General features: G+C 32.4%; 3 protein-coding genes across 4 annotated transcripts in view; all 3 read right to left on the minus strand.

The window, feature by feature from the left end:
* Positions 1–471, minus strand: part of BNAC03G72460D — a 1,834-nt gene extending 1,363 nt beyond the window's left edge. Inside the window, exon 1 of one of the 2 annotated variants that reach the window (XM_013879427.3) lies at positions 16–458. In XM_013879427.3, the coding sequence (XP_013734881.1) occupies positions 16–329 (314 nt within the window). In that variant the 5' untranslated portion in view covers positions 330–458. Of the gene's footprint in view, positions 1–15 lie in introns of both variants that reach the window. The other variant, XM_013879428.3, reaches the window with a different exon arrangement.
* Positions 472–1,345: 874 nt separating this feature from the next.
* On the minus strand, positions 1,346–2,249 carry LOC106438313 (short-chain dehydrogenase reductase 3a-like; the record flags this gene model as incomplete). Its single annotated transcript, XM_022697538.2, has 1 exon — positions 1,346–2,249. A coding segment is annotated over one exon (771 nt), but the record flags the coding sequence as incomplete, so codon positions are not given.
* A 1,757-nt stretch (positions 2,250–4,006) lies between these two features.
* LOC125575589 (short-chain dehydrogenase reductase 3a-like) lies at positions 4,007–5,085 on the minus strand. Its single transcript, XM_048752721.1, has 2 exons — positions 5,017–5,085; positions 4,007–4,903 (listed from the first exon to the last, which is right to left on the minus strand). The coding sequence occupies exons 1-2, from the start codon at positions 5,028–5,030 to the stop codon at positions 4,123–4,125; spliced, it is 795 nt and encodes a 264-aa protein (XP_048608678.1). The 5' UTR covers positions 5,031–5,085; the 3' UTR covers positions 4,007–4,122.
* Positions 5,086–13,585: the final 8,500 nt, after the last annotated feature.

Below are 13,585 nucleotides of genomic sequence, written 5' to 3' on the forward strand. Positions count from 1 at the left end.
AAGAAGAGCACACACTCAGTGTAATAGACGAAGATGCTTGCGTCCCATTCCAAGACGTCCCAAGCCAATAAAGCAGCCATGGAGAGAAAAGAGATGGACCGAGTGAAGAGAAGCCAGCCAGGATGTAACCCTCTCCAGCAGCTCGTCCGTAACCGAGCCGAACCAAGGCTCTCTGACCCTGATCTAGACTGTAGGAAGCTATTGTGCGTCGTATCTTCAACGTCAACGCAGCCTCTTTCTCTGCACAATAGGAACCACAAGGACGCAACGATTGCAGCCAAGACTATACCAAAGCAGATGAAATCGTACCAGTAAACGACCAACCCCATAACTTACTGGCGATGGAACTTGTTAGCTGGTTGGTCTCTTTGGTTTTTGTGGGTTGTTTTTGGGGTTTTTGACGTGAGATGACCAGCAGTTTTGAACGTTTGGTATACTCGTGTAAAATTGAATGTCAGATACTCAAATGTCTTGCTTGATCAAAAAAAAAAGAAAAAGAAAAAAAACTCAAATGCCTCTGATCAAACAAGCATGTAAAAATAATTGTTTAGTTTATTATCCTCGAGATATACAATGGGATCATGGATGGATGTTTCCATATAAAAAAATGTTATACATACATCTTTCTAGATGAATATTATAACTTTGAATTAGAATATAATGTTTTAATGGAATTTGACGTTCAGTAACTAAAATCTTTTTTTTATCAAATATTTAAAACAGACTATCTCAACTGGACAATTTTTTTACAATTTTGCTATAATATTATATGAAATCAAAAGTTTAACAATAAATAATAATAATAATAATTGCATGTATATCAAAGTTAAATATATTTATTTTATTACAATAAGATACTGTTACTTAAGATTTGAAATATTAAAAGTTTATTTTTTATTTGAACCATCATTTTTATTAAGCCTACATCGGGTGTGATTGGTATTTAGCTATAAATGTTGTCCACAGCCTCATTTATTTCTACGGCATTAAATTCACATCAATCAAGTTTTAATAAAAAAATTAATATCGTAGCTCTTGAAATAACTTACAGTTGTGCAAGTGCTCTATACAACCAAATATTCACAGTAATTTTGTGGGGCTTTTCATAAAATTCTACAACAGTAAAATCTAAGACTATGATTATCGGTAATTTCTTACATGGGTTTTTAGAAAAAAAAAATCATAAATAGAAAAAGTTAGAGAGAAACACAACAATTGGTCCTTAATTAGTTTCCAAAAGAACCCGTTTTAAGAACTCTTTCCACCTGTCAACACATTAATGGTTTTAAGCATTTTAATTTTATGATTTAAATAAAATAAATTAAAATAATATTATTTTACCAGATGCTTTTAATAACTTGACCTTTAATGATGCTCTAAAGCCACAGCTAAAAGTTTATAAATTTTTTTCTACAGCCGAATTTTTAAACGTACAGTCATTACCGATCGGAGTTTAAAAACCACAATTTTTTTTTAATTTAAAGAGGCTTAACGACGCTAAATCCACCGTCCAAAACTAGATTATGCCCACTAATATAAATAGAATCATCAGAAGCTAGAAACAAAGCAGCCTTCGCCACGTGATTGGGTTTCAACGCAACACCCTTCAGAATTCCCACGGCTTCACAATATCCCTCCACCTGCTTCGCCGTCTCCTCATCACGGCTAGTCATACTCGTCGCCACCGCAAACGGCGCCACGCCGTTTACTCTAATGCCATGTTTCCCCAACTCACCACAAGCTGACTTAATCAGCCCCAGGAGGGCATGCTTCGACGCTGTGTATCCATGAGGTCCCTGACCACCAATCTCCGCCGTAACGCTAGTCGTACAAACAATGGAACCACGTGTGCCACTACCCACCATGGCACGTGCTGCATGTTTGATAAACGCAGCTGCACCGCGAACGTTAACCCCCATTACACGGTCAAAATGTTCGAGATTCAAGTCGAGGATGCTTCCCGGCGTATCTAAGACGCCGGCGTTGCTGAACAGAACGTCGAGTTTTCCATGCATTTCGACGGTGAACTTAACAGCATTCTCTACCTCTGTTTCGTTTGTGATATCGCATTTGTAATAACTTGCTTTGTCTTTACCTATTGAAACGGCAACGTTCTGGCCTAACTCCTCTTGTATGTCAACAATAACCACTTTAGCTCCGTGGTCAGTGAATAGCCTAGCAGATTCTGCTCCAATCCCGCTGGCTCCGCCTGTTATAATCACGACTTTGCCATCCAATCTTCTGTAATATATAGATCAAGTAAATAATTAGATATATAGTTGTCCAATGGATTAATCAAAATGTGCGTGTTTGAAAAAGATGAGGCACTTGCCTGCTTCCTGACATTGTTAGATAGTCTTCAAAGGATACAACATCAAGGATAAATATATATACTAAAGTAACCCCATCACAAAGTAATTAAAAAGGTAGATTTTTGTATGACAAAAGGGAAGATAATCTTTATTTTATTTCTCTGTATTTATAACTTCATTACAATATCTTTGTTCCTTAAATCACATATTAATTTTTAAACTGAATCTGCATATTTTGAATGTTTAATCTAATATATATTTAATATTATAGATTAAATATTTCTCTTAAAGTTTGATATATAGATTTCTCACCTATGCTAACACATATTCTACTTGCTATATATTAATATTTTAAAAGATTTTCTTTATAAGTTGCTTTTATTTTTAGTATAATGTAGTACCAATCTATTTAAATTTAGGGTGATAAGCCTAGGACGGATCGGGTATCCAGAAAATTTTAAGGTATCCGGATCCGGATCCTTATCCGGCGGATCCATAATTTTACTATCCTTATCCGGATCCGGGGTTCTTGGATATACGGGTGTCGGATATCCTTCTAAAAATTGTAATATCCGGCGGATATTCGGATTCAGATCTGGATCTTTAAAATAAATAAAAATAATAATATTAAAATATATAAAATATTAACAATAATTTAAAAATAAAAATATATATAATGTTTTTAATTATTTCTATGTAGAATATTACAAAAATTTTATATACTATTATAAAAATATATATTAAATAAAATTATTTTATATATATATATATATTATTATTTTTGAAATAGTTATTAATAAAACTTACAGATTCGGATATCCGGACTAACAAATCAAAATATCCGGATTCGGATCCGGCTTTGACGGATTCAACATTTTACTATCCGGATCCGGATTCGGCCCCTCCGGATATCCGGATTCGGCCCCTCCGGATATCCGGATTTTCGGATCGGATCCCGATCTCAGATAAAAGTCACAGGGCTAATTGATGAGTGTATTTTAAGGTAAAGTACTAATTTATAGAATTCTAGCTCAAAATTATCATAAAATCATTATTTAACACGTGGGTTTGGAAATTTCTAGAGAATAGAAAATGTATGTTTATGATATTTTAGTTTATTGGCACGTTTAACAAATTATCCTGTCTTGGATACTCTCAAGTGATCTTCGAGACAGACTCCTTAGTGCTGAAGAAGCTGATTAATGGAGAAGAAGCTATGTGGCCTACAATGATGAGACCTATATTGCAGGAGATAACATTCTTACTGGCGGAAAATCGAGGTTTTAAGGTTGAGTACTATTCGAGAAGCGGTAACAAAGCAGAAGAAATAATAGCGAAGGAGACTTTTACGTTCGCGTTGTCCTAAGTTATATTTTGTTTTGCCAGTGTGGTTAAGATATGAATTTGAATCAGGTTAACGAAAAGTAAGTTGTTGAGCCAAAAAAAAAAACAAATTATCATGTTCTAGCTTCGTAAGTTAATAGTATTATAATTTGTGCATGTGTACATTTATTATGATGAGACGTCTAATTTTTCGCCTTCTTATTTAATTTGATAATTTATGGTTAGCAAACTATTGTTATAACTTTGTATAATGTGTCCTTTTTACTTTATTCATATATGTAGCCTGATCGCATCATATGATATATAGCTTCCATATGCGGACTACACGAGCTCCTAGATGAACACAAATATGATCTTGTATTTTATTTTTCTATACCATTTCTTTTTTTTTTTTCAACACCAAGATTATTCAAAAGCAAAAGTCCCGATTGGTGAAGAAAAGCGACATAACAAGAAAATGCTGGATTTATTGTTTAGAAAAGTCCAAATCCACGTTCTTAACGACACTATAACCACCATCAACGACGAGGTTGTGGCCACTAACGTAAGCCGAATCATCCGAAGCCAGGAACAAAGCAGCCTGAGCAACGTGGCCAACCTTAAGCACCACCCCTTTGAGAATCCCTGCGGCTGCAAAATATTCCTCCACCGTCCTCGCCGTTTCCTCATCGGAGCTATTCATGCTCGTCGCCACCGCATACGGTGCGACGCCGTTAACTCTAATCCCATATTTTCCTAAATCCCCGCAAGCCGACCTAACCAGCCCAAGAAGCCCATGTTTCGATGCCGTGTAAGCATGAGCTCCCGAGCCACCGATCTCTGCGGCACAACTCGTCATACATATGATGGACCCACGCGTGCCTCTCACCACCATGGCTCGCGCAGCGTGTTTTATAAACGCGGCCGCACCACGAACGTTTACCGACATTATTCGGTCAAACTGTTCGAGATTCATGTCGAGGACGCTCCCCGGCTGGTCCATGATACCGGCGTTACTTAACAGAACGTCTAGTTTTCCGTACTTCCCGACGGTGAACTTAACGGCGTTCTCCACTTCCATCTCGTTTGTAACATCGCAGTGGTAGTAAGTAACCTTTTCTTTCCCGATGGAAAGAGCAACGCTTAGACCAAGCTCTTCTTGTAAGTCGACGATGACCACCTTAGCTCCGTGCTCAGTGAAGAGCCTAGCGGCTTCGGCTCCAATCCCACTAGCTCCACCTGTTATGATTACTACCTTGCCATCTAGTCTGCTGGTTTAATTTTAACAAGTACATTCACGTAAAAAGATTAGTCAGCAAAAGTTTCCCTACAAATATATAAATGTGTTTATAAATACTTGAGAAATGAATGAAGCACTTGCCTGCTTCCCGACATTGTTGATGGATTTCAATTTTGCTACACCTACATAAACCTTTCAAGGCAAGTATTTATAAACTGAACCATAGCATGCATTATTGACTATTCTTTCTATTAACATTTTAAAAGAAACTATATGCATCAAATTTTAACTGAAGATATGGATTTTCAAAATTAAAACAATGCATTCGTTTATTTAAGCAATATAAACACATTTAGTTATATTAAATATTCTGTAAGACTTTGAGTGGAAACTGACGGATTTTGGTAAGTTCCAATTTTTTTTTTTTGATAATCCAGTATCCGACCACTTTGCGTGATCGACTAGCCCACCGGGCCTAAGCCCATGCCATTACAGGATTTTTAAGCGTCCACTTAAGGGCCCCTGGTTACGCGAAGTGGTCTGGAGGGCGAGAGGCAGCCCATGTAAATACCCCCCGTGGCCGGGGCTCGAAGTCGGGTGGCGGGCACCTCAGCCGAAGTTCCTTTACCACCAGACTACGAGGCCCGGTTTTGGTAAGTTCCAATTCAAATGAAGCTAGACGGAAGATGTTATATTTGGAATTTTAGCTGATTTAAAGTTAACTTAAAATCTGATCAGCTATTTTGCTTTGTTAGGAATGAAAGTGTTATCGTCGATTGGTAATTTGGTATCAGTTACCACTTACCAGTTAATAGGTCATTTACGTGAAATAAAGCTGCAAACGAAAATGGTTACCGAGTATATTTAGCGCTACTTTTCACGTCCTTCTCAGTGAATAGCAGTAACACTTTAAATAATTCAATTTAAAGTAGTACTAACACTTTCCCCGTAAATTTTGGCAATAATTCAATTTAAATAAATAAAAGTAGTAACACTTTCCCCGTAACTATAACATCCCAAAGAATATTCACACGTTCGTGGATGCTCATAAAGGAAAAATCGACATTGATCTTTATTATATAGTATCGGAATTCTAATTGTATTTTGCTTGTAAGAAAAATGTAATTGGCGGAGAATAAGAATCCACTTGAAAACCAACCATCCAACGAAATGTCTGCATAAACTTGAATCGATGTAGATATATTTAATTTAAACAACCTATACACGAAATACATAACCAATTCCACAAAAATGCGAGCACGTATACAGCTAACTTTACATACATACAACATACATCACTTGGTTTAGTTTTTATTATATCAATTTTTGTCCATAAATAAACTTAAAATTCTTCTAGCGATATATGATGTATCTCTACCCTAATCGCCTCGTGAGTATAAACTAATATAACCTTTTATAGTTGGAAAGGACAATTAGTTATTTTAGTTTTAGTAGAGTCTCCATCAAGATTCTTAAGATCCGTCGCCTAATCAATAGAGGAAATGTCTTCCGTGAAAAGTCTAATAACTCCAGTACTTGTCAAAAGTTAAAAAATCCTCAAGAAAAAAAAACCAGTGACTGGCACTAAAGTCTTGATTGTTTGTTAGGTGTGCGTCTTATTTTACAAATATTGTGTTTATAAATTTTACTGTGTTTATAATTTGTAAATGTGGGTCAAAGAAAATATATATTTGTAAATGTAACTGATAAAAGCAAATATAACAAGATGGTTTTGTGTTTTTTTATAAAGGTAAACAATAATTTTTTTTAAAACCGGACCGGAAACTGAACCAGAAATATTTTGGATCACGGTTTAATATAGTTCGACCAGGTCTAATCTGATTCAATAATGTGGTTCAATATATTTTTAGTATAAAATTTTAAAATAATGTTAGTAAATATAAATAAAATTTAAACATAACACATTCTAAATATAAGCTAGTTTTATGTTTATATTGATGGTTTATAGATTTTTGATAGTTATAGTGGTTTTTATCAGATTATTAACTTTAAGATATAATCTAACTATATAACCGGTTCATGGTCGAAACAATTATTAGACTCAATCCGACTATATACTCGGTTTATAGTTGAATCCGGTCCGACCATCAGATCGGTCCGGTTTTAAAAACAATAGTAAACACCAATATTCTAGCATATAAATAAAATACAAACATAAAGAATATTTTTTAATCTGCATGAATGAAACAACTGGAACTTTATAAATAACTCAAGAAGATGACACATAAAAAGTATCGCTAGCATATAAATAGCACACATAATAAAGTTAATTAAGAGCAACCCATCGCTCCAATATTTCAAATGAGGTTCTATAACAAAATAAAAATAGTATTTTAGTAAAATTTAGTAATTTGATCACTTTTCACTTTTTTAAAAGAAATTGAGTATAGTCTACTAAGTGATAAGTGTTTTTTTTTGTGGTTTCTACAAAGTATCTCAAAATTTCTTTTTGAGAAATTCTTGTTGTTTTTTCCCTAATTATTACGTTTTTTTCCTTTGCTAGTTACTTAGATACTCTCTAAAATATCTACCGGTGGAAGTGCTAGAGAACGATATTGAGATATTGATGATTGATGGAACTGCTCTAAGAGCATTACCAACGAGAAATATCTTCCCAATTATTAAAACACGAGGACAGTTAATAATTACATTTTAAATAACAAAATTAATGTGAACCAATAAAAATACAACACATGTAAGAAAGTATCCCATTTTAGTTTTGTTGAAGTTCTTAACCAAACAACCCATCGCTTCTCTCTTTCTATTTTTTTCAATTTTTTTTTTTTTTTTTAATAGTACGAAACTGTGCTCATACCCCCGTTGTGTTTGGTCTGAGGAAACAATATCGAGATATTGATGATAGTGGATGATGGAAATGAATTTGTTGATATTTGGTCTCATGGGCCTAATTTACAATAAGAGGCAATCTCGACTATCAAGCCCTAAACTGATAATAAAATACCCAGTAAACTAGATAGATTTGTTTTTTTGCTTGTAGAATCATCGCCGACGGCCCACCCTTTGTTTAAACCTTGTCAATGATCACTGTTGTGTGGTTGAAACTTTAAAGAAGCATAATTTGACTAGCAGAAGAAATTTAAAGCTATTTTGTCATCATCTAACCTTTTGTCTCTACAACTAACTGGTTAGTGGTTATAACTATAATCGCATGTTTTAACATCCAAGTTTTAACACCAGAAGTTATAGTTGTGATATTTTTTGTAAACTAAAAAATATAGTTGTGATATTAAGGTATCGTTTTTTGCATTTGGTTGCAGCATCTGAATACAACATTTGGATATTACATCTAAATATGTTTGTTTTATAGTATGTATTTACATCTAGATACAGCATCTAGATGATAAAATGTTTGTTTTTTGCCTTTATAATAAAATTTCAATGCAACTAGATACAAAGACTATGAAGGACATGATTTTTTTTTTCGACAATGAAGGACATGATTTATATTTACCAATAATTACTTAATTGTTGTATTTGAATAAAATGTTTAAACTATAATTAGTAACAAATAATTTATTATATTTAAATATTTTTTGAAAATTTTGATTTTAAGGTTTTGCAAGAAAATTTGATGTTACGGTTTTGGTGGAAAATCAATATTACAATTTTAGCAGTAAATGAGATTTTTGTTTTCAATTTTTTTATATTTGGTGGGAAAACATAATTCTGCTATTTTGATGGGAAACATGATTTACGGATTTGGCGGAAAAATTTGATTTTACAGTTTTGACAATTTTGTAGCTTTAGTCGGAAAATCCAATTTTGTATTTTTGGCAGAACACGTTATTTTATAATTTTGATGGAAAGCATGATTTTACGCTTTTGGTGGAAACGTATTTTGAGGTTTTGGCGAGAAAACTCAATTTTTTGGTTTTGGGGGAAAAAAAATCTGATTTTCAGTTTTAATAGCTAATCTAATTTTGCGGTTTTGGCAATAAAATTTGTTTTTTCGGTTTTGACATGAAACATGATTTGTTGGTTTAACGAAAAAGATGATTTTATAGTTTGATGGGAAAATATAATTTTAAGATTTAAAAAATATATATCTAATAATAGTAATTAATATAAACTAGTTATTTTTATTTTTATATTATATTAAAAGTATTTAAATATTTTAGATTTTGAGATGCAAATACTGCGTCAAAACTTTTTATTTTGCATTTCAAATATCTAGATTTTCTAGATATTATGGATTCTATATCAAAATACAACATTTAAATATTGATGCAATGGTGTGTAAACAAACAACATTTGAGTACTTGCATTTTGTTGCAGCATCCAACTCAAAAACTAACATGCCTTAAATTATTAATGGACGTGATTTTGTTAAAGTTAAACTCTATAGAATGCTTCCATCTCCCACGGACACTATAAACCAGCCCCTGAGAAATTATGATTTTTGTTGGTATATATATAATATATAATATCTCCGGGTGGAAAGTTTGAACATTAGAGCATGTTAATTGGTAAAACATATTTGTATCTCTTAAGCGGGTTGTAATGATTTTTAAGTTACAACCTTGATTCATGTGTGATTTTTTAAAAAATAGACATAATAGACTTATTCTTAAAAAGTCATGTTACATTTAATATTTAATCTTATCATTTAAATTTTGAACCTAGCATAAATTTTTATTGGGCTATCAATAATTGAATCTAAACAATAGATGATCTATTGGATTTATAGATAGTATAAATTAAATAGATATAATTTAACGTTGTAATATTATACCTCCATATGCTAAATATTTAAATATTTGTCTATGTTAACTTTAAAAATTATAAATTTTTTTTATTAAATAACAAAAATCATATTATCTAACAATGATTAATCTTTACTACCTTAAACCAATGATTTTTTTAAACTATATTGTTAATTTTGAAAATTAAACAAAAACTAAATGTTTAATTATTTACTCGATAATATAAATCTATGAAGCGAAAAGTTTATTTTTTTAAAAACTTTCTAAATTTGTGAAATGTTACAATATTTTTGAATATGACAATAAAACAATATTTTACTAATCTTTATATATATAGTTACGATTTTAATAATGAAATAATAATCCGAAAATATATATATATAAGAAGATACAAATACATGTGAAAGTTTGAAACAATATATTCAATGAAAAAATATACAGTAAACTATTATGTTTTAAAAATTGATAGACACATATATATTATCATATATACTAATTTAGAATTGAAAACAAAATATTTATATAAAAATAAATGAAAACAAAAACCCGCGCGGTTGCGCGGATCTAGATCTAGTTAAAATTAAGATAAGAGACTTTGTTAAGAGACAGTTAATTATAGTGGTGTATTGGTGGTATCTTAGTTAAGGTTCTTAACAATAAAAAAAGATTAAATTTTTTTATAAACATTAAATTTGAAACAAAGATTAAATTTATTTATTAAACAAAACAAAGTCAAACTTAACATTTTAAACATAGATTTTAAAATAGAAACATAAAAACATAAAAAAGGCTTAGTACGGAAACAAACGATAATAATTTCAAAGAGGCATCGAAGCTCAGTTGTTGTCTTGATCACTTCCAAATTTAAGCCATATATGTTCAACCAAATCACCTTTCAGTTGTTGATGCGCTTGTCTATCACGAATTCTTGTTCGAACACCCATCTGATTGGCGATATTAGTTGGGATATCTGTAGAATAGGTGGGATCGACATGTGAACTCCGTCTCCCTTCTCCTTGTTGGAAATCTGAGATATATCATATTGAGTGTATTCATCCATTTCGTCTTCTACTATCATATTATGGAGTATGATACATGCTCTCATAATCTTTCCAATCTTGACCTTATCCTAAGAAAGGGCGGGATTTTTGACAATGGCAAATTGAGCTTGCAAAACTCCGAAAGCACGTTCGACATCTTTTCGGACAGCTTCTTGACGTTGCACAAATAAAACTGCTTTCGGCCCTTGGGGAATTGGAATAGATTGGATAAAAGTTGCCATTTTGGATAAATATCATCGGTGAGATAGTAAGCCAAATGGTACTCTCTTCCGTCGACCGAGAAATTCACTTGGGGGCTCGACCATTTATTATATCATCAAAAACATGTGAGCGATCAAGAACATTAATATCATTTAGGGTACCTGGAGGTCCAAAAAATGCATGCCATATCCAGAGATCATATGAGGCAACCACCTCTAAAACGATTGTGGATTTTCCCGAAACACGAGAATATTGGCCTTTCCAAGCGGTGGGACAACGAGACAGCTTCTGTGCCCACTTCACGCCTCTTGATCAACCTATCTGAGGACACATAGAAAGAAAAAATTGAAAATAAATCAGAGGTTGAACTTCTTAAGATTCACGTTGAAGAAGCACAATATAAGACATGCATAATCGATATATTCAAACATACAAACAGATTAATTAACTCATCTTTACCTTTCGATTCGCCTGAGGATCAACCGTTTATCTTCGTCTCCGAGAGTCACCACGAGAGAGATCCCGCCGTCTACTGTCGTCGAAGACAGCCACCGAGAGACTACGACGCCGCCACCGAGAGATTACGACGTTTCATTGAGGACAGCCACCGAGAGAACACAAATCGCCACTATCGCCTTCGAGCAGAGAGAATCTGCGAGAAAGAAAGAAAAGAAGAAAATGACCGAATCAAAACGCCACCTCCTTTCTCCAATTACTTTGCGACACGTGGCAGTTAAGGGACGTGCTTTCGTTCTCCTAAATAAGCTACACGTCTGCGGCAAATCACCTATTCTTTCCTTTTTTAATTCCTAAATAATGTAAGAGCTACCAATAAGTGAATAAACCTGCTCTTATACACTCAATTTCGGAAGACGAAATATGTATATACCGAGCTAGCACTAAATTGTAACGATCTCCGCTAACATGTTTTAATCAGGAACAGTTGATATATATAATAAGAATCAACAAGTATGGGATTGACCTGATCAAGCTTCTATGGGATTGACACGTGAAAAAGGTCAACAAGTAGGTCTAATCTCCTTTCATCAAAAGTGAAGCTGAAGAATACGGGATTTGTTCTAGTCTAAAACAAAAGAGACAAGAAAACAAAGATTCATTTCATGATTTAGACGGTGACCTAATGCATAAGCCAACCTATCATTTTTCATTATTGCAAACACCACGAATATCAATGAAACACAAAGTAAATTTCACTGGAACTGAGTCAATTAATTGTTAATGGTAATAAACAAAATTTAACAAAAAAGGATTCGCAAGAGTTCTATTTACTAGCTCTTTTTTTTTTGTTAGCCACCCACGTTTTTTCTTAAGTTTTTCTTTTTTTTTTCTTTTTTGATAAATTTTTCTTAAGTTTTTCATTTCGCTAATACGATATTTTAGACAAAAACTCAAATTAATTAGGGAAATCTGTTTTTTTAGAGCAAAAAAATGCTAACTATGTCCCTTTAGACTAATTTATACTACTTTATGTCCTATTAAACTAATTTTTTTTCAAAATGGCAGTAATGCCCTTAAAATTATAATTTTTTGAAAAAGATATATATTGAGTTCGACAAGGGGGATCGATCGATCCCGATCATTATTCAGAACAAAAAAAAACGCGAAATATATACTGATCGACCTGGTCCATTTCACTCGATCAGCGAATGTCGATTTACACAGATCGACCGATCTGTAAGAATAGATCGATCGATCCCGTGCCGAGGAAAGAATCCCAAATCGATTTTTTTGGTTTTGTATGATTATATCCGGATTGATTCTCACTTGATTTGAACCGACCAAGTATGATTTCAACTCTTTAAACTCGATTTCTCTGGGATGAAAGTGAATATTCTCAAATATTCTCAAATATTTGAATTTCTAAAAATAGGAATTTGAATTTCTAAAAATAGAACACGCCTCTTCAAGAATGTTCCATCGACAACAACCAGTAGCACTCCTTTGAATTTGAATTTCTAAAAATAGGAATGAAAGTGAATATTCTCAAATCGATTTGTCGCTTTTTGTTGTTCCTTTTTCGTTTTTTTTAAATCAATTTTTTTTTTTAAATATAAAAGTGAATATTCTCAAATATTTTGTTTCCATATTTTTAGGAACTAATTTCTTATCCTTAGAATACAACTAATATGTAGAAATCAGTTTCTACAGTTTTTTAGAATTATAGTAATGTTTAGAATTTGATTTCTACATGTTTTAGATTTATAGTAAATTTGTAGAAGTCGGTTTCTACATGTTTTAGAATTAGATTAATGTGTAGATTTTGATTTCTAAGAATTTTAGAATGGTAGGTTAAGCGCGGAATGTGTATTCTACATATTTGTAGAATACTCCTATTTACGTAGATCACGTATTCTAAACATTGTAGATTCAATGAAAAAAATAGATTTCGTTTTCTACTTCGTAGAATGTCATTTCTACTTTTTAGAACATAATCTGAAATTTATAATTTTAATTTTTTTATAAATGGAAAATATACCATTAAGTTTATATAGGTATTTTAACAAATGTTACTATTTTTCCAAAAAAATTTTGTTTGTAAAACTATTTATTAAAATTATTTTTATAAATATTAAAAGATATTATAAAAAAATATGACATAAAATATAGATTAGTTTAAAGGGACATAGTTACTATTTTTTCTCTAAAAAACAGTTTTCCCAATTAATTATAGGTACGCATGCA

Source organism: Brassica napus, chromosome C3 (genome assembly GCF_020379485.1).
Source record: "Brassica napus cultivar Da-Ae chromosome C3, Da-Ae, whole genome shotgun sequence".
NCBI classification, from domain to species: Eukaryota; Viridiplantae; Streptophyta; class Magnoliopsida; order Brassicales; family Brassicaceae; genus Brassica; species Brassica napus.